Source organism: Conger conger, chromosome 11, assembly GCF_963514075.1.
Source record: "Conger conger chromosome 11, fConCon1.1, whole genome shotgun sequence".
NCBI lineage: Eukaryota > Metazoa > Chordata > Actinopteri > Anguilliformes > Congridae > Conger > Conger conger.
Window position 1 is genome coordinate 11,339,228 of NC_083770.1, and position 25,881 is coordinate 11,365,108.

General features: G+C 47.7%; 1 protein-coding gene across 7 annotated transcripts in view; it reads right to left on the minus strand.

The window, feature by feature from the left end:
* The window catches only part of pde4d (phosphodiesterase 4D, cAMP-specific), a 103,829-nt gene that overhangs the window by 15,401 nt on the left and 62,547 nt on the right, over nucleotides 1-25,881 (minus strand). For 3 of the 7 annotated variants that reach the window (XM_061260764.1, XM_061260765.1, XM_061260767.1), the window contains exons 2-6: nucleotides 13,100-13,291; nucleotides 8,288-8,324; nucleotides 7,642-7,718; nucleotides 6,951-7,000; nucleotides 3,293-3,405 (exon numbers count right to left, since the gene is read on the minus strand). In XM_061260764.1, the coding sequence (XP_061116748.1) occupies nucleotides 3,293-3,405; nucleotides 6,951-7,000; nucleotides 7,642-7,718; nucleotides 8,288-8,324; nucleotides 13,100-13,291 (469 nt within the window). Of the gene's footprint in view, nucleotides 1-3,292; nucleotides 3,406-6,950; nucleotides 7,001-7,641; nucleotides 7,719-8,287; nucleotides 8,325-10,242; nucleotides 10,417-13,099; nucleotides 13,292-21,743; nucleotides 22,074-23,732; nucleotides 23,753-25,881 lie in introns of those variants that run through there. The other 4 variants (XM_061260769.1, XM_061260766.1, XM_061260770.1 and 1 more) reach the window with 4 other exon arrangements.

The window sequence follows — 25,881 nt, forward strand, 5'->3', positions numbered from 1 at the left end:
TATGTGCGTGTGAGTGTGTATGTGTGTGTGTGTGTGTGAGTGTGTGTGTATGTGTGTGTGTGGATGTGTATGTGTATGTCTGTGTGTTTGTGTGCACGTGTGTATATGTGTGTATATATATGTGAGTGTGTGTATGTGTGCGCGAGTATGTGTGTGTATGTATGTGTGAGTGTGTGTCTGCGTATGTATGTGTGTGTGTGCCTCTTTCTGTGTGGGTCTGGCTGGTTGTCAGTCTGACAGATTGAGACGGACTCACCACTGTTCAGCGAGCAGTACCAAACATTGTGAGCATGCTCAGTGAGTTCCTAGAGAGCTGCTATTGGACATGATGTCCTTGAGTGAAACTTCTGAGCATCAGATGACACGGACATCACACATTTTAACAGAAAGCCACAGAAACCACTTACAAATGTGCTTTCTGGGAACCTGTTCAAAGCATATCATTCCTCAAGATGAAATTAATAGCATATTGGAAGCAAAGCTGTAAGTGGGTGAGCAGGTAATGAATCGGTGACTTAGTTATACTGCATTCTGTGCTCGGATCTGTTGCTTAGTTACACGGCATTCTGTGCCTAGGAGACACCCTCGATCCATACAGACATCTTAGAGGGTTACACACTGCCCCATTCACGCAGCTGGAGGACATTCACTGATGTAAAGACAAGCTGAAACGGAAGCTAGCTTCCACAAAATGACGTGTAAGTGAGTGAAACGGCTTCCTCGGGGGATTTTTGGAGGGCAGGGAATCTGACTGAGGTTAAATGAGGAGGGGGAAGCAGGGCTCTGGGGGGGAAGAACATGTGACGCTGTGTGAAAGGTTATTGATTGGATGGGAAACGGAAAATTGACAGATGTTTCACCTAAATACACGCACGCTGGTACACAATAATGTCAAATCTTGTAAAATCTTGTTTTCCAGGAAGTAGATGGAAAAACATATTCTTTAAGACCTGTTCATACGGCTATGAAGAATCGACTAAATTGAGGAAAAGGTGAGTTTTAATTTCAGCTTGTCTTTAAGTTTAAACACCTTCATCGGGTGCAACAGTGCCCCACCTGGGAATCAAACCTGCAAGCTCAAATCCACTTCCATAACCACTATTCTACACTGCTTTTCTCTGTAGGTCAGAAGGTTCCACACTGTATAGCAGAGATGCATTACCCACTGGACAGAGCAAATGGACTAAAATCTTAATCTTAATTTAGTGTCAAATCTGGACCACTTCCTTCCAGATCTGAGTCAAATGCATAAGTTATTTTGATTCAAATACTTTTCTGTGCTCAGTTGATGTTGCCTGGTACAATTGAGCCAATCAAGAGGACCAGAAGGCACTTCTGCACTTTTTGAGAGTATCTCATGGGTTCCGATACACCAGACAAGTTCAGTAAAGAGCAGAAAATGATTAGAATCCAAAACAATCTGTACTTGTCGAGGGTCCTTGCTTCCTTCACACCACAAAGACTCCTTAGGGACCCGAGGGCCACGGCTGCACAGTCATAAAAGTATGAAAATATGACTTATAATAATATGATTTATCAGCATCTTCCATCATCGGGTCCTCCAGCTGGTCCAATCAGGAGACAGCGGGACGCTTATGATCCAATAGTGACGAGCTTTTAATCAGCCTCAGGTGAGCAGTGCCGATTGCAACGGACTGATTTACGAAACGGGCACAGGGCGTGGGCAACGAGAGCGCGGCCTACGTCATCAGGCGACACACGTCAACCCACCGTCACATTACCGACATTTCGTCATGCATCGCCACCTCTCACACACCCCGGCGCTATTTAGAGATTAACAATACACTAAATAGAACACTCCCCATATAGCAATCCTCCATATAATCAAACACTCACCGTCACAAGGCCACTCACGACCGCAATCATGCTAATGCTAATGCTAATGCTGCTCCATCAGTACTCTTTCACTTGTAGGAAGAAACACTTTCCTTTTATAACAGGTGAGCTAATCAGTGTCCAGCCCCCCTCGTGCTCACTCGCTTTGACCCCATATTTCTGCCTGAATCGCCAATGGTTGCCGGCAGCAGCTCACGCTCGATGCCTTGAACAGAGGCCCGGAAACCAACTCTTTACTGGATTAGCTTGACTCAGGGCCAGGTATGCAGTGTAGATGCAACCTATTCACCAATAATTTGACTGGAAACTTCAGGAAAGTCCAGGTTGGACATCTTGCCTTGTGGACACACATAAATACTGTGACTTATACACATAAGTCTGGGTTTTGAACATTCAGTTCAGCTCCGAATCATTATGCCTGTACATCAAACCACAACCAGCAGCTTGCTATGATTGTTATATCAGATTATACAAGTTGGTTCTGACCTCACAATTTAATTGGCTCAGAGACATTCAAAAGAAGTGACTTATCGCACGATAATTTACGCCAAACCTAGCAAAACTAAACCGCTTTGTTGACGTTTGGTTGATTCATTGTATCAGAGATATCAGAAACTCTTAACCAAACAACATTTCAGAAATGATCTGTCTTTGAAATGGAAAAAGGGCAATAACAAAAGTTTGACTCAGAGTTACTGTATCGTTTACAGTATTAACATTATTTTTTTAAAACTCTGAAAGTCTGGACTTACCGTGGGATACTGTCACAGCTGTGCTGCGTTCACAGCCACGAGGTCGAGGGCAGTGACATTATCTCACGGTAAGTCACTCCTTCCCGCGTACTGTTGCATAAATCTCTGCTGTTACCATTATGCCCAGCGCATGACCAAAATTCTTACATCTCCACCCCTTTATGAAATCACAGCCGTTACCTTCCTGTGTGACACGCAGCCAGCCAATCAAGAGCTGCTCTCTGACACACGCCATCGCATGCAGTGCTGGATCGACCATATGTTTCACTGTGTATTCAAATCATTTAAAGTCTCCCCTCTGTCAAAACGATTATAAAATTATTGTCAAAAGCAGATACAGCGCAGACTTATCCACCTTTCGAACAAAGTCACACATCAAACGCTTGAATTTCATTCATTAAAACGAACACAGCAATGAAACACAAACCCATTGACAGACAGATTAAATACTTATATGATGAAAACACTATATTAAATATTGAATGACATCATGATTCTGTAGGTGATGTGAGTGAGAGATTCACCAGGGCACTGAATGGAATGTAGGGGCAGGATTTGGCCAATAATGGCAGTGGGGTCAGGTGACTGTTAAGGCATGCTTTGGCGGCCAATGAGGCGGAGCTACGGATGGCGGGGGCGGGGCCTGGCATGTGTGAGTGGGCGTGGTCTCCCAGCAGCCCTACCTTATTGGACGCCATCTCGCTGACGGAGTGGCGGGTCTGCAGGGTCTCCAGCTGGTCCAGGCACCAGTCCAGCTCCTCCATGGTGTCGGTGGCCAGCTTCTGGTAGCCATCCTCTGGGGGGAGAGAGGGCAGGGAGGCGTCACGCCTCAGACGCTTCAGGGGACTGGCGCAGCCCACTGCCCCACGAGCGCACCGCTGCCCCTTCATCACGCGCCCCCCCGAGACCCCCGAGACCCCCGAGACCCCCGGGACCCCCGGGACCCCCGGGACCCCCGCCACCCTCGCATCGCGCACAGGGGGCGTCACCAGCATCAGCCTGAGCACAGGTCACTCCCAGATTATCCCAGAGAGCGCTCTCCCGGCTTGTCTTCTGGCAGCAAGTAGGTTTTAAAAGACACTCACACAAGCACACACACAGACACTAACGCTCACACAAGCACACACACAGACACTAACGCTCACACCCGCACACACACACACACAAAGACAAACACTCACTCACACACACACACACACACACGAAGGTCCTCAGAAGTATGGTAAAAAGAGAGTCCAGTGGCTCCAGTCCTCGGGGTAGGAGAAGCATAGTGTCGAGCAGGGTGCCATGCCAGTGATCCGGTTCAGTCAGGTTTCCCCGCCACAGGACTCCAGAGGACGGCCGCGTGTGTAATCCACACAGCCCCGTCAGAGAGGAGGAGAGGGGAGGCCTGGTGGAGGGGGGCGGGAGCGAGGAGGGGGCGAGGGCGAAGGCGGCTCGCGGGTACGCGGTGTGCTGATGAGGGCTCGGCGGCGGCACTTCCTGTTTCCTCCCCGCCTTCAGCAGCGGCGGCCCCCGCAACGAGGGTGGCCCATCGCCACGGTAACGGACTTCACCGGGCGCAGAAAAGCCAGGGATGGAGGGATGGAGGAACGGAGGGATGGTCTCTCCCTCTTGTCAGCGCGGGCCTGTTCAATCGCTGAGCGCAGCACGGGGAGACAGTATATTCCACGGACTGAGAGAGCGAGGGAACGAGAGAAAGAGGGAAAGAGAGAGTGTGTCCTCACAGCTCAGACCCTGAAAACGCTACGCGGGACCCAGAGGTCCGAAATCAAAAACCCGGCCCGGAGTCCAAGCTCGATCCGGATCCTTCCCCTGTATGAGCTTCACACACACACACACACACACACACACACGCGCACACACACACACCCACTCTCCCCCTCCCTCTCTCCCTCAGAGGGTGTTTCCATGGTTACCACCCCTACCATCTATGATGTCACAGAGCCGTGACAATCCGCTCGCTGCCACTCGTCATCGCTAGGCGATGCTTATTCATAGGCTACGCAGCCTGTGTCAGCATTCCAATGTGACATTGCACACAGGAGCTCCTGTTCCTGGATTTAAAAAACATGTAACAGGAAGGGTGAATTAACCGCCTCTTTTTCCCTCTTTCTCCTCCCTTGTTTTCCATCCTTCATATCTCTCTCTCTCTCTCTCTCTCTCTCTCTGTGGTCACTTGGCCTGTCTCCTGGCTGAGAGGTGCTGCTGAGGCAGGTGGTGACGTCACTGACATCATTCTCATCCTCGGAGTGACAGCATCACACCGAGAGAGGGAAACTACGGCCCGGATCGGGGGATATCCGGAGCAGATATCTCTTTCTCCCCCCCCTCTCTCTCTCTCCCCCCTCTCTCTCTCTCTCTCTCCTCCTCTCTCCCCCTCTCTCTCTCTCTCTCTCCCCCCTCCCTCTCTCTCTCTCTCCCCCCCCTCTCTCTCTCTCCCCCCCTCTCTCTCCCTCTCTCCCTCTCTCCCTCTCTCCCTCTCTCTCTCTCTCTCTCTCTCTCTCCCTCTCTCTCTCTCTCCCCCTCTCTCTCTCTCTCACACACACACAGCCATCGTCGTCATCGTCTTCATCACCGGTATCCTTATGACCATCGTCACCTTCATCGATTCATTTCCTTTATTTAAACTCGGAGACACTTCCTCCCCCAGAAGAAAACGTTAATAAAGCAACGGTTTAATAGGCAATTTGTTATCACGACAGAAAAGAGCCACAAGGAAGATGAAACAAATTACTTTTTAATTTGTCGTCAAATGAAATTATAACCAACAACTGAGGTACAGTCCTTACAGGAATTTACATAATGAACTAGCAACTACAATTCAGTTCTTATTGAATATACTGTATGTACAGTACATATAAAATTGTAAGCTAGCTCCAGATAATATCGCCTTAACTCTTTTTACCCTCCGAGGTGTTGCATGTTTAAAAATAAGTTTATTATTTTATCATTTCTTTAATGGCAGCCCCCTCTCAGTGCAGGATGGGTCCTCCGACTGACTGCTACACGGAAAGAACTTTGTGGCAGAAATATTGTTTTTTGTAAGAAAAGCTTTGGTGTGTTGGCTGATTTCACTGCGACAGGCACCACAATAGAAGTGTGCCACAGTAGAACATATGAAGGGAAAACACTGCGATGCGCACACACACACGTGCACACACACACACACACACTGCTATGTGCACACACACACACGCACACACTGCTATGTGCACACACACACACACACACACACACACACACACGGCTATGTATGTATACTGCGCACACACACTCACAGAAATAAAGGTATGAAAAGTGCCTAAAAAGTTAACTGGAGTGGTACTCTATTGGTACATACAATTGTACCCTTAACCAGCAGCATAACAAACTTGCACCTTCTTTGCTTGGAAAATATACTAATTTGTACCCAAATATTATTGTACTTTCAGGGTATATTTGGTAAACAAAAATGTTCTGTACCTCCATTGTCACTTTATTTCTGAATAAATTAATATGTGTAATGCATATGCATTACTCTTGTATGTAATGTGTTTAATACAATATAATACAATGTATGTAATGTATATTACATATACACACATATGTATTATAATCCAAGTCCTGTGTGTGGGTGCTCATGGGTGCTGTGGCGGAACCCAGCTAAGAATATAACAGGTGACCTTATGGGTCCAGGCAGCAGTTGTTGACACCACACTGCTGTGCTAGTCATGAGATGCATGTACGCACATCTCACTGCTGCTGGTGTGACATAACACGCGTGTGCATGTCATCCTGCTGCCTGTCATATGATGCTTGCATGTGTCTGTGGTCATAAGGACAGAGGGATCGTGTGTGTGTGCGTGTGCGTGTGTGTGTGTAACCTGAGTGCACATGTAACCACAGAATAGCTACAGAAACCTCCTCCTTGTAGGTACATAACCCTGCTCATCAGTCATTCTGCTTAAGTCATTCAGTCATGTGCTCTCTATTTCCCCCTACAGGCCATTTTAAAGCATGGCACCTAAAACCCGTTCCAGACCACATATAAAAGACCAAAGACAGTTCAAGAGAAACCGAAAAGCGCTCATTATGTGCATGAACTATCCACTGACAGGAAACATGGAAAAAGGCATATCACATTCAGACAGAGGGACAGACAGACATGCAAACAAGCACACACAAACACACAAACACACAAACAAGCACACACACACACACACACACACACACACACAAACAGATAAACAAGCACACACACACAAATACACACAGAAAAACGCACACACACACACACACGCTAACACATGCACCCAAAATTCTCACACATAGTATCGGAGTAGTATCAGTCCACTTTACCTGTAAAGGAAGTCTTGGTGATGGTTGGCTGATTGCACATGGGTGATCTCCTGATGAGTAAATGACAAAGAATGAAGACAATGGGTCTCCAGCACCGGAACACACAAAGCACACACTCATACACTTCCACTAATACACACTCACACAGCACTTCACACAATAAAACACAGCTCTTACACAGCATTTTCTGACGGAAGTCAAGCACTAAACAGCTAATCCTGAATATTTTACATCCAGCAGTCATCTTTTGTAAACGGTGACTAGATGGCAGTGTGTCTGATCGCTGAGCCGCTGTGTTGTTGTTGTAATTCCACTCTCCACAACCAGAGGGCACTCACAGACAGCAGAACTCTGTTGTGTGTCATCTACACTGGGGACAACGTCACACGTAAAAAAAACCCCATCCTACTCCTGAGACACGTTCAAAGTCAACCTGCGCCGCTTTAACATCTAAAACAATGTGCGAAGCAGCTAATGAGCACAGAACTGAGAGGAATCGCAAAGCAGGTGCACTTGAGTCAGTAAATCATGTCGTCACTGGCTCAGGCGTTCCGAGGTCTGAGGTGACAGGGAGAGAAGAGCGTGTCTGCATCAGTGCCGTGTCCCTTACTGCGTACAGAATGTGCTGCCCTCAGACGCCGGTCTGAGGGCGTGTGTGCGCCGGTCCCGCGGTCCCGCTGCCAAAACTCACTTGTTGGACGCTCTGTCCTGCTGCACGTTGGTCAACGCGGCAAAATTGTTCCGTACCGTTCGCAGGCTGGCCAGGACCTACGGAGGCGAGGACCAGACCAGACAATACTCAGAAAGACGAGCAGCGTGTCGTGTTATTCTGCAGCATTCCACAACATAGATGTGACAGATCTAGGAAAACATCTGAAAGCCACTAACATAGGGAAATGACACACATCCAATCAGGAGTGCCATCTGTCATAAACTACTTAACAGAATAAAACAGAAAAATGTTCAGTAACCATAACATTATAGGCAACAAAGAGTAATTATTAACACATTTATCTGAAAGCGGGATTCATACGCTGACCACATGTTAAACCAGACAGTAGAACTATTATCCTAACCTTGGCTCCCAGCTAATTGGCGGCTTCCTGTACCAACACACCCACATGCAGACCAGATTTCAGTGTCACAACTTGTGACACTAACCATAAGCTACACGTGGGGTATGTCCCAATACCCCCCAAAAAATGCATCCTCCTTTCTTTCCCTCATCTCCTTCTCCTGTCTGGAAGTATGGGGGGAGAAGACAAGTAGAAGAAAGGAGGACGTGACTTTTGGGACGCACCCTTGGACACAGTAGTGTGGTGAACGCCAAAGCTCACCTGCGCAAACGGAGTCACAATCATGTCATCTCCATGGCTGAAAACAAACAGAGAAAGAGTGTGAAGGTGAGGCAATTCACACCTTTAATCTCTCTTAGTTCAAGTGGCAATAAAATGCAGGTCTGAAGGGTACACCTTTCCTCATGCGACTGCAAAGGGCTACATAGGGATACAATGGAATATTTAGGGCTACATAGGGATGCACTGGAATATTTAGGGCTACATAGGGTTACACTGGAATATTTAGGGCTACATAGGGTTACACTGGAATATTTAGGGCTACATAGGGTTACACTGGAATATTTAGGGCTACATAAGGTTACACTGGAATATTTAGGGCTACATAGGGTTACACTGGAATATTTAGGGCTACATAGGGTTACACTGGAATATGTAGGGCTACATAGGGATACACTGGAATATTTAGGGCTACATATGGTTATACTGGAATATGTAGGGCTACATAGGGATGCACTGGAATATGTAGGGCTACATAGGGTTAAATTTGAATATTTAGGGCTACATAGGGTTACATTGGAATATTTAGGGCTACATAGGGTTACACTGGAATATTTAGGGCTACATAGGGTCACACTGGTATATTTGGGGCTACATAGGGATACAAAGAGCACCATTGGAATACATAGGAGCACACTGTTACCACAGCCTTAATGAAATGCGGTAATCAGTAAAAAATAATGTCACAGCATTGACATGCTGAGACACAACTCAAAAGATTACGGGGCCAGTTTTGAATGGAGAATCACCGTTCAAAATTTAATTTATTCCAGGACCAGTCTTAATCTGTGTCTGTGACAATGGCCCTGAAAGACTGCAACGAAGAACACTGTCAGCGGCTCAAATCAGTCAGTGACATCGCTGGACAGTCCCACTCAGAGCGCACTAGGCAGATTGGGCGCTGTGCCCAGGGGCGGCCGCCGTAGAAGCAGCAGCACTGGCTTTCAAGCAGAAGAATCGGAGGGGGGCAATGCTTTGGAGGGGGCTCCAAATGGGGGGGTGGGGTGGTAGACAGATAGAGAGAGAGGGAGAGGGGTAAGGGTAGAACAGGGGAGGAATGGGGGGGGGGGGGACCCCTAAGTGAAGTGTGGAACCTTGCAGTTGCTGAGTCACCCCCCCACCCCCCCCACACACACACACACACACACACACCTGGGATACCCTCAGTCCCTCAGTGAGGGAGAGCCTACCACCGCACCGTGACATTGGAGACCCCTTAGGGAAGTGTACCAGTCTGCGGTAAACCGACATTGCCCTTATGGTGCTGCTCCCAGACGCACAAGGATCACGCCCCTCTTAAAGGTCGTCTAAATCTATCCTCCAATAAAGGCAAGGACAGGAAATCTGCTAAAATAGGCACACTCGCCTCCCTCTCTCCCTCCCTCTTCCTCACGCTCTCCTGTGCTCTCCCTCTCTCTCTCCTTTTCCCTCTTTCTCACGCTCATGCTCCGACTCTCTCCTGTTCCCTCTCCCCCGCTCACTCGTTTCTGTTCATATCTCTCCCTCTCAAATTTACACAAGAATCGCACGTGTATTATCAAGTCAGCACAAAATTATCAGTTGCAGATAACTGAAAAGCCCGTATGTCTCAATATTCGGTTTTAAGCAATATCAATTTCAGCCAGTGAAGGGTGGGTTACCATCAACATCTCACAGATAATTCATTATCTATTACACACACACACTCACAGATGTGAGAGCACATGTGTCAGTGTGTGTGAGAATACATGCCTTATGCGAACTGATATGGATGCGTCAACCATGGCAGAGGTTATCTATCTAAAGCACACACGCACTATATGACAATGCACATAAGCCATGCTAACAGAGCACTTTTCCCAGACCCCCCATGGGTGAGGAGGGCAGGAAACTGGGTGGTGGGGCAGCCTTTGGGGATTCGGGGTCCCAGAGAGGGGGTGGGGGACACCTGAACCTACCGGTTCCGCAGGTCATCGGGAACACTGAAAAATCTGTAAATCTCCCGCATGGTTACAGTTGGACAGGGCCGGAGCAGAGCGTGAGGAAGTCTGAGGTCCGTCTGTCTGTCCGTCTGTCTGTCTGTCTGCCTGTCTGTCTGTCTGTTACCGCTCTGCTTTCTCTGTCTCTCTCTTTCGCTCCTTGACTCAAATGTAAGATTCTCTGTTTCAGTGCCAGTAAGTACAGGTCACACATCTGATGTGCCTGCCTCCCTCAGTCCACACACACACACACACACAGACACACACACACACACACTCAGACACAGCAGATTGATGACAGGAACAGGGGAATGTCATGTCACACGGAGCAGACGTCAGAAACCAGGAAGGAATGTTCTGGAAATAAGACTCTAATCTTAGCAGGAGAGCTGCTACATATTATAAGACAGATGACTGTAAGGAATACGTGCATACCAGCCCTGTTTTACTATTAAACCTAGATTACAAAACAGCTTGATTATACGACACACAGCCACTGCCTTGCCATGAGTAGTATCAGTATGAGTATTAGAAGGGTTAATCTTATCATTTTTTACAATTCATTGATAGTAATAGCAATGATAATAATAAAAAGAAGATATTTTATTTTTTTATAATATCACTGTGCTTCCAAACCTAGTGTTACTGTTGCTGGAAAGTAAAGTGTTTGGACCAAATCACAAATAAAAACAAACTATTATTCCGGTGTGAAATTACAAACCGAAAACTGCATACTGTCAAGTTAAAATCATAATCTTGAAATACATAATGTGCATGTATCCTCAATGTTGTCACCGATGTTGTATTTAGCCTTCAGGGGGAGTCGTTATAAGCATTATCGTCCTCACCACCGCTAACATCCTCATCGTCCTTACACAGAGACCCTTGCTGTAAAGGCAGCACATCTGGAGTGTGATTCGTGACACAGTCAGGTGGTGACAGGTGTCGGGGGTGTGTGTGTCGTACTGCCGGGGGGCGGGGGGCGTTGGCATTCTACTCCGCTGGTAGCAGAAGCGAAGGGGAGGGGTGTGTTTTTCGGTGAGCATGAAGATCACATTACCAAGGTGATGTCACTGAACAGTACACCACCCCATCCATATCCATCCATATATATATATAGCTGACTGTACAGAGAGCCCCTATCCGGCACATGCACAAGACCTATTCACCACTATCAGACTGGTTATGGAACAGCCAAGATACTCTACACAGTGACAGCAAAGATGTTCTACACAAGAACATCAAATATATTCTACACAGTCACAGCAATGTCATTCGACACAGAAATAGCAAGTCACCAACCCTGTTGCTGGAGATCTGCTGTCTGGTTTTCACTCAGCGAAGCACACCTCATTCAACAGCTAAAGATCCTGTTGAGCTGCTAATTAGTAGTATCAGGTGTGCCAAATTTGGGTTGCAATGAAAACCTACAGGACGCTAGATCTCCAGGACCCAAGCTGGTGACCAGTGTTCTACACAGAGATAGTCTACACAAGAACAACATATATTCCACACAGCATCAGCAAAGATATTCAACCCAGTAGCTACAGAGATAATCTACACAATAACAGCGAATATATTGTACATAGTTACAGGGAATATATTATCCACAGTAACGTCAAAAACAGAACAGAAATAGCAACAATATTCTACAGGATGACACCACTGCCCTGACAACAGCTGAAAACAATTAAAAGACTTCATGTCACTTCAGCTCTGTGAGGCTTCATTTTAAATACAGGAAATTAATGGTTGTCTTTCCATTAAACATGCAGTAAAAGTTATTGAAGCCACTTATATATAGCCACTTGTTTTGAGAAGTGAGGAAAGGCTGTGATGACCCCAGCAGGGTTTCAGAGGAAGGAAGCATTGCTGTATCCCACTGCTGTGAGTCACAGAGCCCTATCACTGCCCTACTGCTGTGAGTCACAGAGCCCTATCACTGCCCCACTACTGTGAGTCACAGAGCCCTATCACTGCACCACTACTGTGACTCACAGAGCCTTATCACTGCACCACTACTGTGACTCACAGGGCCCTATCACTGCACCACTACTGTGACTCACAGGGCCCTATCACTGCTGTGACTCACAGGGCCCTATCACTGCACCACTACTGTGACTCACAGGGCCCTATCACTGCTGTGACTCACAGGGCCCTATCACTGCTGTGACTCACAGGGCTGCCCCACTGCTGTGAGTCACAGGGTGCTGTCGCTGCGACGGCTCCAGGGAAATTAGCCAATCATGCAACAGCAAGGACAGCCTCTGTCATGCATTCTGTGCGGACGTGGTCTGACAGGGTGTGGGGAGAAGAGGAGGAGAGGAGGAGGAGGAGGGAGGAGAGGAGAGGAGAGGGGGAGAGGAGGGAAGGGGAGGGGAGGGGACAGGACACTCTCGAGACACAGCTGCAGTCTTGAACCCGGGCCCACAGCCTGTCACATCAGGGCCCACGGCGGAAATGATCAGATAGACAGCTGTCAATCAGCTCTGACCTGGAGCTCCTCAAAGCTGTCAACCCTGGCCTGACTTTTGCACACACACAGATACACTGACACACACATACATACTGTAATGTACTAATTCATGTAATCTCATGTCCTAATAAATGTACTATAAGGCTTTAATTTCAACCCTAATTTGGCACACCTGATCCTACAAATTCCCAGCCCAACGAGATCTCCCGCTGTTGAATGAGGTGAGCTTTGTTTATGGTAGGAGTGAACCTAAAGGACAGTAGATCTCCAGGACCAGGGTTGGGTGGCCCTGTTCTTAAACCCACAGGGCACACCGGGGTTAAAGTGTTAAATACACGTGACATCGCCGTGGAAACTCACATGTCGCTGGCGATGGACGAGTTGCGGGACATGGACTTGGGCGACAGGTCGTAGTCGCTGTCGGAGCGGTACAGGAAGGACTCGCGCCGCTGGTTGTGGACGAAGTTGGCCTGCAGGACCAGACCGGATCCTGGGCTGGCCATGGGGTCCAGAGGGCTCCGGCCCGCACACGTGCCATTGTCCACGTCGAAACTGAGGGAGGAGAGAGAGAGAGAGAGAGAGAGGAGGGGAGAGAGAGAGAGAGAGAGAGAGAGAGAGAGAGAGAGAGAGAGAGAGAGAGAGAGAGAGAGAGAGCGGAGGGGAGAGAGAGAGAGAGCCATCAGGACACCAGGTACTTCACATGAGACACACCATCAGAACCTCTGACCTCACTCATTATCAATCAGAGATATACCAACATTACCAAACACTGACCATCAGAACCTCTGACCTCACACACTATCAATCAGAGATATACCAACATTACCAAACACTGACCATCAGAACCTCTGACCTCACACACTATCAATCAGAGATATACCAACATTACCAAACACTGACCACCAGAACCACTGACCTCACTCATTATCAATCAGAGATATACCAACATTACCAAACACTGACCACCAGAACCACTGACCTCACTCATTATCAATCAGAAATATACCAACATTACCAAACACTGACCACCAGAACCACTGACCTCACACACTATCAATCGGAAATATACCAACATTACCAAACACTGACCACCAGAACCACTGAAAATCTCTCACACACAAACAATCAGAACCACTGACTGACATAACCGAAAACTGACCAAACCACTGACCATCACACATTACCAATCAGAAACACAAACCAACATGACCAAAAACTGACCACCAGAACCACTGACTGTCACACATTAACAATCAGAAACACATACCAACATTACAGAAAACTGAGTCACCAGAACCTCTGACAAACTCTCACACACTAACAATCAGAAACACATACCAACATTACCATCAAAATCACTGCCCATTAGACATACCAAGAACCTCGGGCAGCCAGACCTGCAGACTGTCCCACTGAACTCACATCTACTGGTGGAAAGACCGAACGAAACAACCCTCCCTGCTGTAATGGCCACATTAAGGTAAACAAACGGGTTTCTGCGACAACAGCATTAAGAAAGGCACAAACACACACACGCACACACACACACACACACACAATAAAGACTGATTGAGACTGAGGATCTAATCCAAACACTGGTCCTCCCGCCGTTAGAAAACAAAGACGCCAGCTTTAGTTTCAGCCATGCTTCTACAGGAAGGCTGAAACTCACACGAACACACAACACGCAAACAAACAAGGTTCTAAGCATGTTGACTTTGCGTTGTATTTTTTATTATTATTTCAGGGCGTTAAGTGTTGGAATCCGATCCCAGTGTTGGAATCCGATCCCAGTGTTGGAATCCGATTAGTCTGGAGCGACTTCTTCCTCCTTCTTTAGCATGTAATTCAGCACCGGGGGGGGAAATGGTGGAGTGTGTGCTCGGCTGCCAAGTGCCGACTCAGGCTTGCCCTGCAAGAAGGACAAACTCTAAGAAAAGGCCAGAAATAAAGCGCACTGAAGGGCAGCGCACAGGGCAAAACTCAGGGAAACGGCGATGTCCTTCCTTTCTCTCAGAGAAAGAAAAACCAGGGGTTGAATCGCACAGAGGTGTAATGTTCAGGGGTCAAAAAGAAAAAGTCGAGTCATGCGTTTCTTCCACCCGTGGAAGCCAGCTAGTTATTACGACCTTCTGGTTGAACAGTTATGCGAGCAAATCGAGGTGGCTGGAACAAAATACTGGGGAGAACTTTTACTTTCCGAACCTGAAATTCCACGCCTCCGGAATGACAGAGACTCTTTCAGGGGTTGGGAAAGGCGGAATGTTGTGGGCCCAGCCATGAAAAATGAGCATTCCTACAAACGACAAACTACAAACTCACTTCACAAACAAACACACAAAGTCCGTTTCCCAGCTTTCCGGAGTGCTAATCGCCACAGGAAATGCCTGGCGTGTTTCCATGGTAATTAAGCCCATGAATGTCTCACTATCAGGCAGTGATCTCTGGGACACCCCCAGATCCTCCATCTGCTAAATTCGTCTGACCTTCTAAAAAATAAGTGTGCTTTTGGGACTTCAGCAAAGGCAGACGTGCTCATGGAGCACTCTCACTGGAAATAAGCCCCACACACACACACACACACACACGAAACACACACACACACACACAACACAGACACTCACACACACACACTCACACTCACACTCACACTCAGATAGACAGACAGACAGACACACACATACACACACTCACACACATGCACACACACACACACACATATATACAGACACACACATACACTCACACTCAGACGCATACACACACAGACAGACACACACACATAAACACACACACACCGACACATACTCACACACCCACACACACTCACACTCACACTCTCACCCACACACACACACAAACACAACCACCCACATGTGCACACACACGTACACACACACACGGCCCTGTGAAATGCCCAACCGGTAACACAGCCTTTGATATGATATGACCCATCTGTTGCCATATCAACATGCATGTCCCAAAGTACGGAAACAATACGGGCAGAGGGGCACGTCGTTCGTGCAGGGATACACACGTACACACACACACGGCCCTGTGAAATGCCCAACCGGTAACACAGCCTTTGATATGATATGACCCATCTGTTCCCATATCAACACGCATGTCCCAAAGTACTGAAACAATACGAGCAGAGGGGCACGTCGTTCGTGCAGGGATACACACGTACACACACACACGGCCCTGTGAAATGCCCAACCGGTAACACAGCCTTTGATATGATATGACCCATCTGTTCCCATATCAACACGCATGTCCCAAAGTACTGAAACAATACGAGCAGAGGGGCACGTCGTTCGTGCAGGGATACACACGTACACACACGTACACACACACACACACACACACACACACACACACGCCTGGGACGGCGTCCCACATTCGCGCGGTTTAACCTTCGTCCCGTGTCGCGGCTGGCTGGCGTTTGTGAAATGTTTACGGTCACACACAGGCGGCCCGGGAAAGCTGCCCCTGCCCACCTCCCCGCGTTTGACATTTACTTCGGAGTGACCAGGAAGTGGAGCCAAGTAAACAAACGCGTCTGCAGCTCTCAGCGTGAGCGTGATGGAGCACAGCAGGACTGACTGGTATTTACTGACAACCCCCTCTCCCCAATCCTGCTGCACTCACACCCCCTCCCTTCCGAAACGCACAAGGCAGCGAGCGCTAGGAGAGAGGGAGAGGGAGAACATGCCATTTAATATACGATACTGTCATGCCAACAAAGCATTTTTCAAAAAGGTTCTTTTTTAACCATGTTTTTGTGTAGTTTCCTTGGAATACAGGTACGTAGATACACGATCCGTGGTAATAATGATGAGGTCACCATCGTCATTTTCATCACCGTCATCGTAATCATTCATATTGTCCTCAGGGATGAAGATATTAACAACAATGATGAAATCGATCCCAATCATAACAATAATACCTGGATGGGCATGCGGAGATAGAAAGTCTGCATGGCGTGGTGATGAATTATTTGGCACCGTACCTCCTGAAAACGGATCTACCTACACACCCTCAGCTCTGAGAGACACACACTGAATTCTAGATTTGAGAGAGAGAGAGAGGAGGGAGAGAGACGAGAGAGAGACAGAGAGAGAGACAGAGAGAGAGATGGAGAGGGAGTGGAGAGGGAGTGGAGAGAGCGGGAGAGAGGAGAGAGACAGAGAGAAAGGGAGGGAAAGGGAGGGAGTGGAGAGAGATGGAGAGGGAGAGAGAGGAGAGAGACAGAGAGAGAGAAAGGGAGAGAGAAAGGGAGGGAGAGGAGAGAAAGGAGTTGAAAACACTGCAGCAAAGATTCAGCAGAAAGCCCTAAAAAAAGGCTGAGCACACAGAGATGCTCACTGGCAACCTGTCAAATCCGAGCAACTTCAATGCACTCGCCTTCCTCTCATTCTAAAGACACCTGTCTGTGTTGAGAGCAGTAGTCTGATCTCCCAAGAACACCTGAGACCCGCCTTTTCCCTATAGCCGTCTCCCTCTCTCGAAAACAGCTGGGGCTAACTCCCCAGGGAGCGTCACGTGACGTGATGCTGCACACAGACCCATGTAGTGGGGGGAACATCCGATTTGAAATAAGCAATCCAGAAAGCACTACCAGGAGAGAAAGAATCAGTGTGTGGGGGGGGGGGGGTATTATCAGGAGGGGGTATTTTAATACTTGCATTGATTTAAGGGCCTGTAGCGTAGTGGTTAAGGTAAATGACTGGGACATGTAAGGTCAGTGGTTCTAATCCCGGTGTACCCAAAATAAGATCCGCACAGCCGTTGGGCCCTTGAGCAAGGCCCTTAACCCTGCATTGCTCCAGGGGAGGATTATCTCCTGCTTAGTCTAATCAACTGTACATCGCTCTGGATAAGAGCATCTGCTAAATGCCAATAATGTAATGTAATTGAATAATAAAATTTTGATTGCGTGGCTTTGGTTTTGAGAATGAGTGAGTCACAATGTTCACTGTCACATCCTGTTGAAAAGAGACTTGGATGTGAATCTGAATGGGGGCCAGGGAGGTAGCAGGGGAGCACAACACTAACACACAAGGCTTACTGTGTCACTGGGACGGCACTCTATACAATGGGTATAAAATTGAACGCCTAGCCAGCAATATGTAACTCATTTAATGAACCTTTTTGGAAAACTTACTAATTTCTACCCAAAGAAAACATTACTGTACTTTCAGGATACATTTTGGAAATGAAAATGTGCCTCCACTGTCACTTTATTACTGAGAGTGAGCGATAGAAGAACAAGGAGGGATAACAAGAGGAAGAGAACAAAAGAGGAGAAGGAGAGATAAAAAGTAACGGAGAGATATAAAGAGAGAGAGACAGAGAGAGAGAGGGAGAGAGAAACAGAGAGACAGAGAGGGAGAGAGAGAGACTTAAAGCACGTTGAATTTGAATTTGACAGGGACATGTATCTCTTCAGGAAGCCCCGCCCGCACAGAGTGTCTCTGCCAGGTCGTGACCCCCGGGCGTTGGTATGAGACTTCAGCGCTGGAGAACGTGTGCCCTCGACAGCTGCTCACAGAGCATTAGCGTCACGACCGCGGACGTGTCGTGTTTCATCCGCACAACAACGTGCAACAACGCACGGGCCGTTCTGCTCACGCGCGCCTGTTTACCACACAGGGTGAGGGTGCGGGTGAGGGCGAGGGCGAGGGTGGCCCCGGCTCTTCCTCGCTCCTGAGATTAGGGGCTTCCGCCTGCCCCGTTGCCCCCCCCCGTCTGACCGCGCAGGGCCCACGCCCCCGCCACGCTGCGGGGGGTGTTTTGGCAACACGAGCCGTTTCTAGGGATGGCATTACAGGACGTGTGAGGGAAGGGTCACCGGGTGCGAGCTCTCGAGTCCATGCCAAAACCCCACCGCGCAGGGAGACCGGGGGTATGTCTAACACAGAAGAAGAAGTGGGGGATGAGAGAGAGGGGGGGGGAGAGACAGAGAGAGGGAGTGAGACCTTCAGTGCCCAGGGTCGTCGCCCTTGAATCAGATGTGTAGAGGGTATAGTGTAATGGATCAGCGAGAGAGAGAGAGAGAGAGAGAGAGAGAGAGAGCAAGAGAGAGATTTTGGGGAGGTGAATGAGAGAGAATGATGGTAGAGCAGTCGTCTGGCAGTCGGAGGGTTGCTGGTTCGACCCCGCCCTGGGTGTGTCGAAGTGTACCTGAGCAAGACACTTAACCCCCAATTGCTCCTGACGAGCTGGTTGGTGCCTTGCATGGAACCATGGCATCGCTGTTGGAGTGTGTGTGTGTGTGTGTGTGTGTGTATGAATGGGTGAATGAGAAGCGTTGATTGCACAGCGCTTTCCTGTCCAAACTAGAGCAAAAGTCACTTACGCAAAAGGAAGGTGTAATGTTTCAGCTGAAAACATTACCGTTTCACCGTTTCCCAAACCGTTGCATCATGTCTGCGACCAGAGGACAGGAAATGACGTCGCGATCTCTGCGGTGTTTACAGTTCTGCACCGACGGCGAACCAAAGATAACCAACAAAACGATTTTCCACCAAAGTTACGAATGTTACAACCGAATCGAAAACGTAAACAAGCAAATGTGGGCGAGGGAGCGAGGAACGTGGCCAGCCACAGCTCAAACGAAGCGTTAAAGTTCTCCGTGTGCTGTTTACACAGGCCGCAGCTACAGAGCCATAATGGGGAAAACTGGAAAAACACCAACCGCCAACCGCTGGCGAGATTCTGCCAGCGCCTTTCTTTCTGTGGGAACGCGATCGCCGGGCAACGGCACACACTACGGCCACCAGCTTCACAGAGTCCAGCAGTGACGTCCGCAAGAGAGGAGAGGAATCTGGAGAATGATGAACCCTGCGAAAGATTAATCCATCTCTGCTGATGCACTGAGACTGTGCCGAGCAGGCTTTCAGCCATGTGACTCCACAGCACACCAGCAACACCAGAAACACACGCTTCATGGTAAATGGTCTGCAATTATATACCGCCTTCATCCAAAGCACTGTAAAATTGATGCTTCTCATTCACCCAATTGTTGTACGTCGCTCTGGATAAGAGCGTCTGCTAAATGCCACATAATGTAATGTAACGTAATTGGGGGTTAGGTGTCTTGCTCACGGACACCTCGACACACCGGGGGCAGGATCAAACCGGCAACCCTCCAACTGCCAGACGACTGCTCTTACCACCTGAGCCAATGAGAAGACTGCTCTTACCACCTGAGCCAATGAGACGACTGCTCTTAACGGCTGAGCCAATGAGATGACTGCTCTAACCACCTGAGCAAATGAGAAGACTGCTCTTAACGCCTGAGCCAATGAGACGACTGCTCTTAACGCCTGAGCCAATGCGACGACTGCTCTAACCACCTGAGCCAATGAGAAGACTGCTCTTACCACCTGAGCCAATGAGACGACTGCTCTTAACGCCTGAGCCAATGAAACGACTGCTCTAACCACCTGAGCCAATGAGAAGACTGCTCTTACCACCTGAGCCAATGAGAAGACTGCTCTAACCACCTGAGCCTATGTCGTCTGATATATGGACACATCACTACACGTCTAAAAGCAGAACAGTCAAAAACGACTGATTCACATACACAGCAATGTTCCACCACTCTGGGGAGACAGGGGTGCATCATCACAGATCTTCATTATCCATTAGGACATTATTTACTGCTGTAGAAACACACACACATCCACACAGACACACACACTCACGCATGTATACACACACAGGCACTAATGCTTCAAAACAATATGAATTCATTCTTCACCGTGAAACACTCAAGCGAGTCAATTTAACCAAACAAGTGTTTATGTGACACTAAAAGGGATCACTTGTACACAATCAGGGCAAAATTTATTCCACTCCATCAGAGTTCATTATAGGCTGAGAATGTTGCTGTGTGAGACAAGCTGAGCAATATCTCACGAGACGAGACTTTCCCCTGAGGAAAAGTCGTTTTTCAGCAGGCTGTAGCTACTCTATGGTTTTATTTCCCTTTATCGCTTTGCTTTGGTTTATCGATTGGGCTTTTAATTTTTTATCTTGAGGGATGCTGAATTCAGCAAGCTTCCGTGCAACTGAAACCTTGTGTGCGGTCGCTGGAAACCACTCTCGGCGGTGAAATGTATTAATAATAAACCCAGAGTGCCTTGGGCTAAACGCAGAACGAACACAGAAACAGACCTCAGCTCGACCTTAGTCTGGGACGCTGAGCTATGGTCTAAATCAGAGGGAGAGGTGGGAAGCAACCATCATTGAAATGGGGGGGGGGGGGGGGGGGGGGGACCATACACCAGTCACACACTGGTTAATCCATCAACCACTGGTCACGGCTTCGGAGACTTATATATACTCATATGGATGAAAAAGAGGCAGATTAAGAGCACAGGTGAGACGGTTTTAGGATGAAAAAGAGGCAGATTAAGAGCACAGGTGAGACGGTTTTACTGGGAGAGTATTCAGGGTCACCAGTACACAGATAACCTGTGACCCAACTAACTGACACCACACTGAGCAAACATACAGTAACACAGACATACTGACATGCATACACACACATAAACACTACACAAACTCTCTTTCACACACACACACACAGAAACACATCCATAAAAACTATCTTTCACACACACACATATACACACAAACACAAACTCATCCACATCTCCCTCTCTTTCTCTCTCTCTCTCTCTCTCTCTCAGACACACACACACACACACAACACACACACACACACATACATACATACATACATACATACATACATACACATAGAAGTGCATCTACAACTCTCTCTTTCTCTCTCTCTCTCACATACACACCCAAAGAAGCACATCACAGACCAGCGGATAGAGCAAGAGATGGAGCACCTGAGGGAGAAGGAGAGAAGGAGAGAACATGAAAAAGGGGTAGAGAAAGGGAGGCAGAAGAAGAGAGAGACGTCTGGAGAAAGTGAGAGAGAGAAAACAGGCATAAAGAGAGGCGCGAAAGAGAAAGACTGTACCAGATGCCGTCCATGTTCTTGAGACAGCTGGCTGAGCGGGACCGATGTTTCACCACGATGCTCATAATGTGGGCTGGGTTTCCAGCGGGCCCACCCTGGCCCCCGAGACAGATTTAAACACCCCTCAAAACGTCCCCACCCCACCCTAATCCTCACAGACCCGGGGGGCAGCCCCCGAACCTCCAGCACCCAGTCCCAGGTAGCTACTCTTCAGCTCCCGCAGAGAGAGGGCCCGGGCGTGAGTCCCGCGCTCGCCTCCGGGAAGAACCAGCCTCGGCCTCGCTGGACGAGCGAGCTCCGCTCTCAGAGGGAGAGAGAGCGCGAGAGAGAGAGAGAGAGAGAGCGCGAGAGAGAGAGAGAGAGAGCGCGAGAGAGAGAGAGAGAGAGAGACGCCGCGATACTGTAACTCTACACCCAACTGAGCGCAAACACATGGACAAACTGAACTGCAGGAACACGAGGACCGTGTAAGATTTTAACAACAGGGAGAGAGAGGCGGAGCCAAGAGAGGGTGTGACAGACAGCGTGAATGTGTGTGTGTGTGTGTGTGTGTGTGTGAGTGTGAGAGAGAGAAAGAGAGGGGGAAGACAGTGAGAGAAATAGACAAGGAGGGAAAGATGACAGAATGGAAAAGAGAAAAAGAGGGAGAGAGAGAAGAAGACAACTAGTTCTTTGTAGACATTTCTTACTAATAAATCATAATGAACTGAATTTATAGACGGAGATAGGGAGAGAAATAGCGGAGGAGAAAGGGAGTGAGAAGGACAGAGAGAGAGAGAGAGAGAGAGAGAGCTTACTGTACTTGCATTCCATGATTTTCACTGGGTTAATCAGTTTTCACAGGCGATTTTCGCTGGGTTAAATAAGGATCCTATAGCCTCAGAATGACTTTCTTGGGATTTGATTGGTTGCTTTGTTTGCGCTTTAAAGAAAATAATGACTTTATACACAGCTGTGATACTGTAGCTCTCATTGCCCACAGCAAAAGCTCATACTGTACATTCATTGACATGCCCTAACTGGCCAGCACGGAGCCCATCTACAGACAAACTATGACTCTCACTGTTACATCACAAAAGACCGGCACAGACATCCTCCGGAAACTAAGTGATCTTTCACTGCCTTCCATAACTTCAAGGACGACTGCTTTTCATAAAAAGCCAGTGGATGATAAATGAAATAATTGATTATGGATGATACCGGCAGAGTCTTAGCAGACCGGGGGACTCAGTGTGGAAAGATGGCAGGAATGAGTCAGTGTACATAACTCAGTTCAAATAGAACCCCAGGGCAAGGCCCTAGTTACACAAATTCTGAACCCCCACAGCTTACAACATAGCTACACATATCCCTCTTACACTCTGAGCTGTTCCCATACAAAAAACATCCAACTTCTTCATTGGAAGCAGACTTCCAATGAAGCTTCAATTATTCCGCTTCAATTATTCTACATAGTTAACAGCCTGGCATGTAATCCTTTCAGACCATGTTAAAAACAGTGAGCCAGCTTGATCTACGTACGGGGAGTTCCTCGGAACCCAATACCTTGTCTCCATGGTACCGTATGACCTCATCTGCGCAGGTGTGCTTAAGCAACAGTTTTGGGAAGCACAACAGATGATGGGGGAAACAGTTACTGCAACAACCCGCAGTGAGAACATAGCCTCGTCTGCCAGCCAACCTATGGACCCAATTTTGGTCATTTGGACTGTCTTGCAATGTAAAGAGAGAAATAGTGGTTTCGCCCAAAGGTAACAGGAGCAGTTGATTCCAAAAAACGGTTGTGGTTACGAGCGAGGTTTCTCTCGCGCGTTCAGGTGTTTGTTTGCTCATTAAGGCACTCCCTCACCCCGGGCAACGGGCTTTGAGCTTCACACTCGGTTTAATTGGCTGGACTCTTACGTCAGCAAAGCGCGTCCCCCGAGGCTAAAGCAGCAGCATCCCCACAGCCAAAATGACAGCCAACGAAACAGCCCAAAACAGGTTTACCTGTGAACCCGACAGCGGGAAAGGATAGAGAAGCGTCGTAGTTACGACAAATATCGGCAGCGTCCGCCCCGTTCTGCGTCCAAAAAAAAAGAGAGAGAAAAAAAATCACTTCTAAGAAATCCGAGACGACGACGGGGAATTGCCATCTTGCGCGGCTTCGTATTACTATCAGTCGCAACGTCGCAAATGCACCTAACCGTTTCTAAATGTAATAATCATCTGTGATAGTGAAACAGGAATTACACTGTGGGCATCGCCGGCGCTGTAAAGTTCATATTGAGGTTACTTTTCGTGCGTAACCGGACGGGTTAAGATCGCATTCCACCTGTCAAGGTGGGCGTTAAGCGTACGCTGTCGGGCACGCATATCTGGCATTGCTTTACAATTTTAACTGTTGGGTACGATCTCCCCGTTCCTGTCGTACGTCAACTACTACCCAACAATCGTTTTCAGTGTCACAGCTAGTGTACTAAAACCAATAATTAACCACGTACAATTCAAAGAACACAATTTTATAACGAACATTTGTTGACACAAACTGGTCGTTCACCCTAGATAGTTTTGTCATTTTGCATCTCCAAGACAAAGTATAGCACTATGCCAAGTCTGGTCTTGAACCAGCCAGGGCTCACTGTGTGACCTGGCAAGCTGTTCTGTGAATGTGCAACTCCGTGTAAAAATAACCGCGAATAAACAACCCGGACTGCGAAAGACAATGGCAAAGTTTTAACTGCCATGTCGGATAAATTATGAGCCTGACACATAGTGGCCAAATCCTCTGGCACGTTGGATCCATGCCTGCCAATCTGCTATGCGCACTGGCCCCAGAGCAACAGCTGGTCTGTTGCCATTGGAAACGGGGGAAATACGATGTGACGTTCATCACGTAGCAGCGCCTCGTTGCAGGGGAGACCGGAGATGGTTGTCACACTTTTTACTCACTTGTGACTCACTCAATTTCAGCGCGTCATTTCAACACTACTGCAACCGTTTAAGTCTCAGGTAATAGTATACCTTTTTAACCTCTTGCAATAATATTAGTAAAAATTTAGAAACCCACAGAGACAGCCTGTCAATTTGTGACATCTAACCCTGTCACAGGATTATCTATTACATCAAAAACGTTTATGTAGAACACACTGACTGTTGAAATTAAAGAAAAATATGCACAAATTGTTTTCTGTGCAACCTTTCACAGCAAAAGGTTCTCAATGAGGTAAGGTACTTCTTAGGTAAAAAGCACATATCTGGTTATGTACATCAAAGACAACATGTCACGTGCATGGATAGATATTTGTTTTAGGCTATAGATTTGACATGAAAAATTATGTGACAACCAACCCCACAGTAAATGTGACAATCATCCCCAACAGTGCATTTTGCTAGAATTGTAGCTAGTGACCACACGTTGTAGCCTAACAAAATAAAAACCTAAATAAATGATAGCCCTCCCTTCATAGTTTTCAATGTTCATAATTGTTTGAAGATGAATTAATAGCATAGAAGTACAAAAGAAAGACATCAATGAGTTCAAAGGTTACTTTTTGACATGAAAAACATTAAACCCCCCCGCACTTGAATGATGTGTCATTGAAATGGGTGAACTCTGAACCCCAAAACTGTAAAAACACTTTCAGCACCTTCTAGGGAGCGAGATCTAAGCAGTGTGACAACCAACCCATGTGACAACCATCTCCGGTCTCCCCTATGGGTTTATCATGGTTGTGATCGCTGCAGCGATCTCTGTGTCAGATCCAGGTTTGGAGGCTGATGTGGCCCTGCTTTTCATAATGAGCTTCAGCTCCCCCTTGTGGTGGGATGTGGAATGTGTTTTAAACATCAGGGCATCAGCGTCTCTTGATGTAAAAATATTGTTTTGAGACGTTTAGTAAATAATTCATGCAGTCTGAGGAACGAACACATGAGCTTTAAGATCTCCAAACACTGCGACCTGTCATATGATTGCTATTACTGCACATCACAGACAGACACAGGGTAGGGACAGGAGATTATACTGAGTCAGAGCAAGGAAATAGAGAGAGGGGACAGAGAGAGGGGGTCCATTAAATAGCAGGAAAGAAGATGATGTGATAAATAATTAGTCTGAGTATATACTCACACACGCACACACACACACACACACACACTC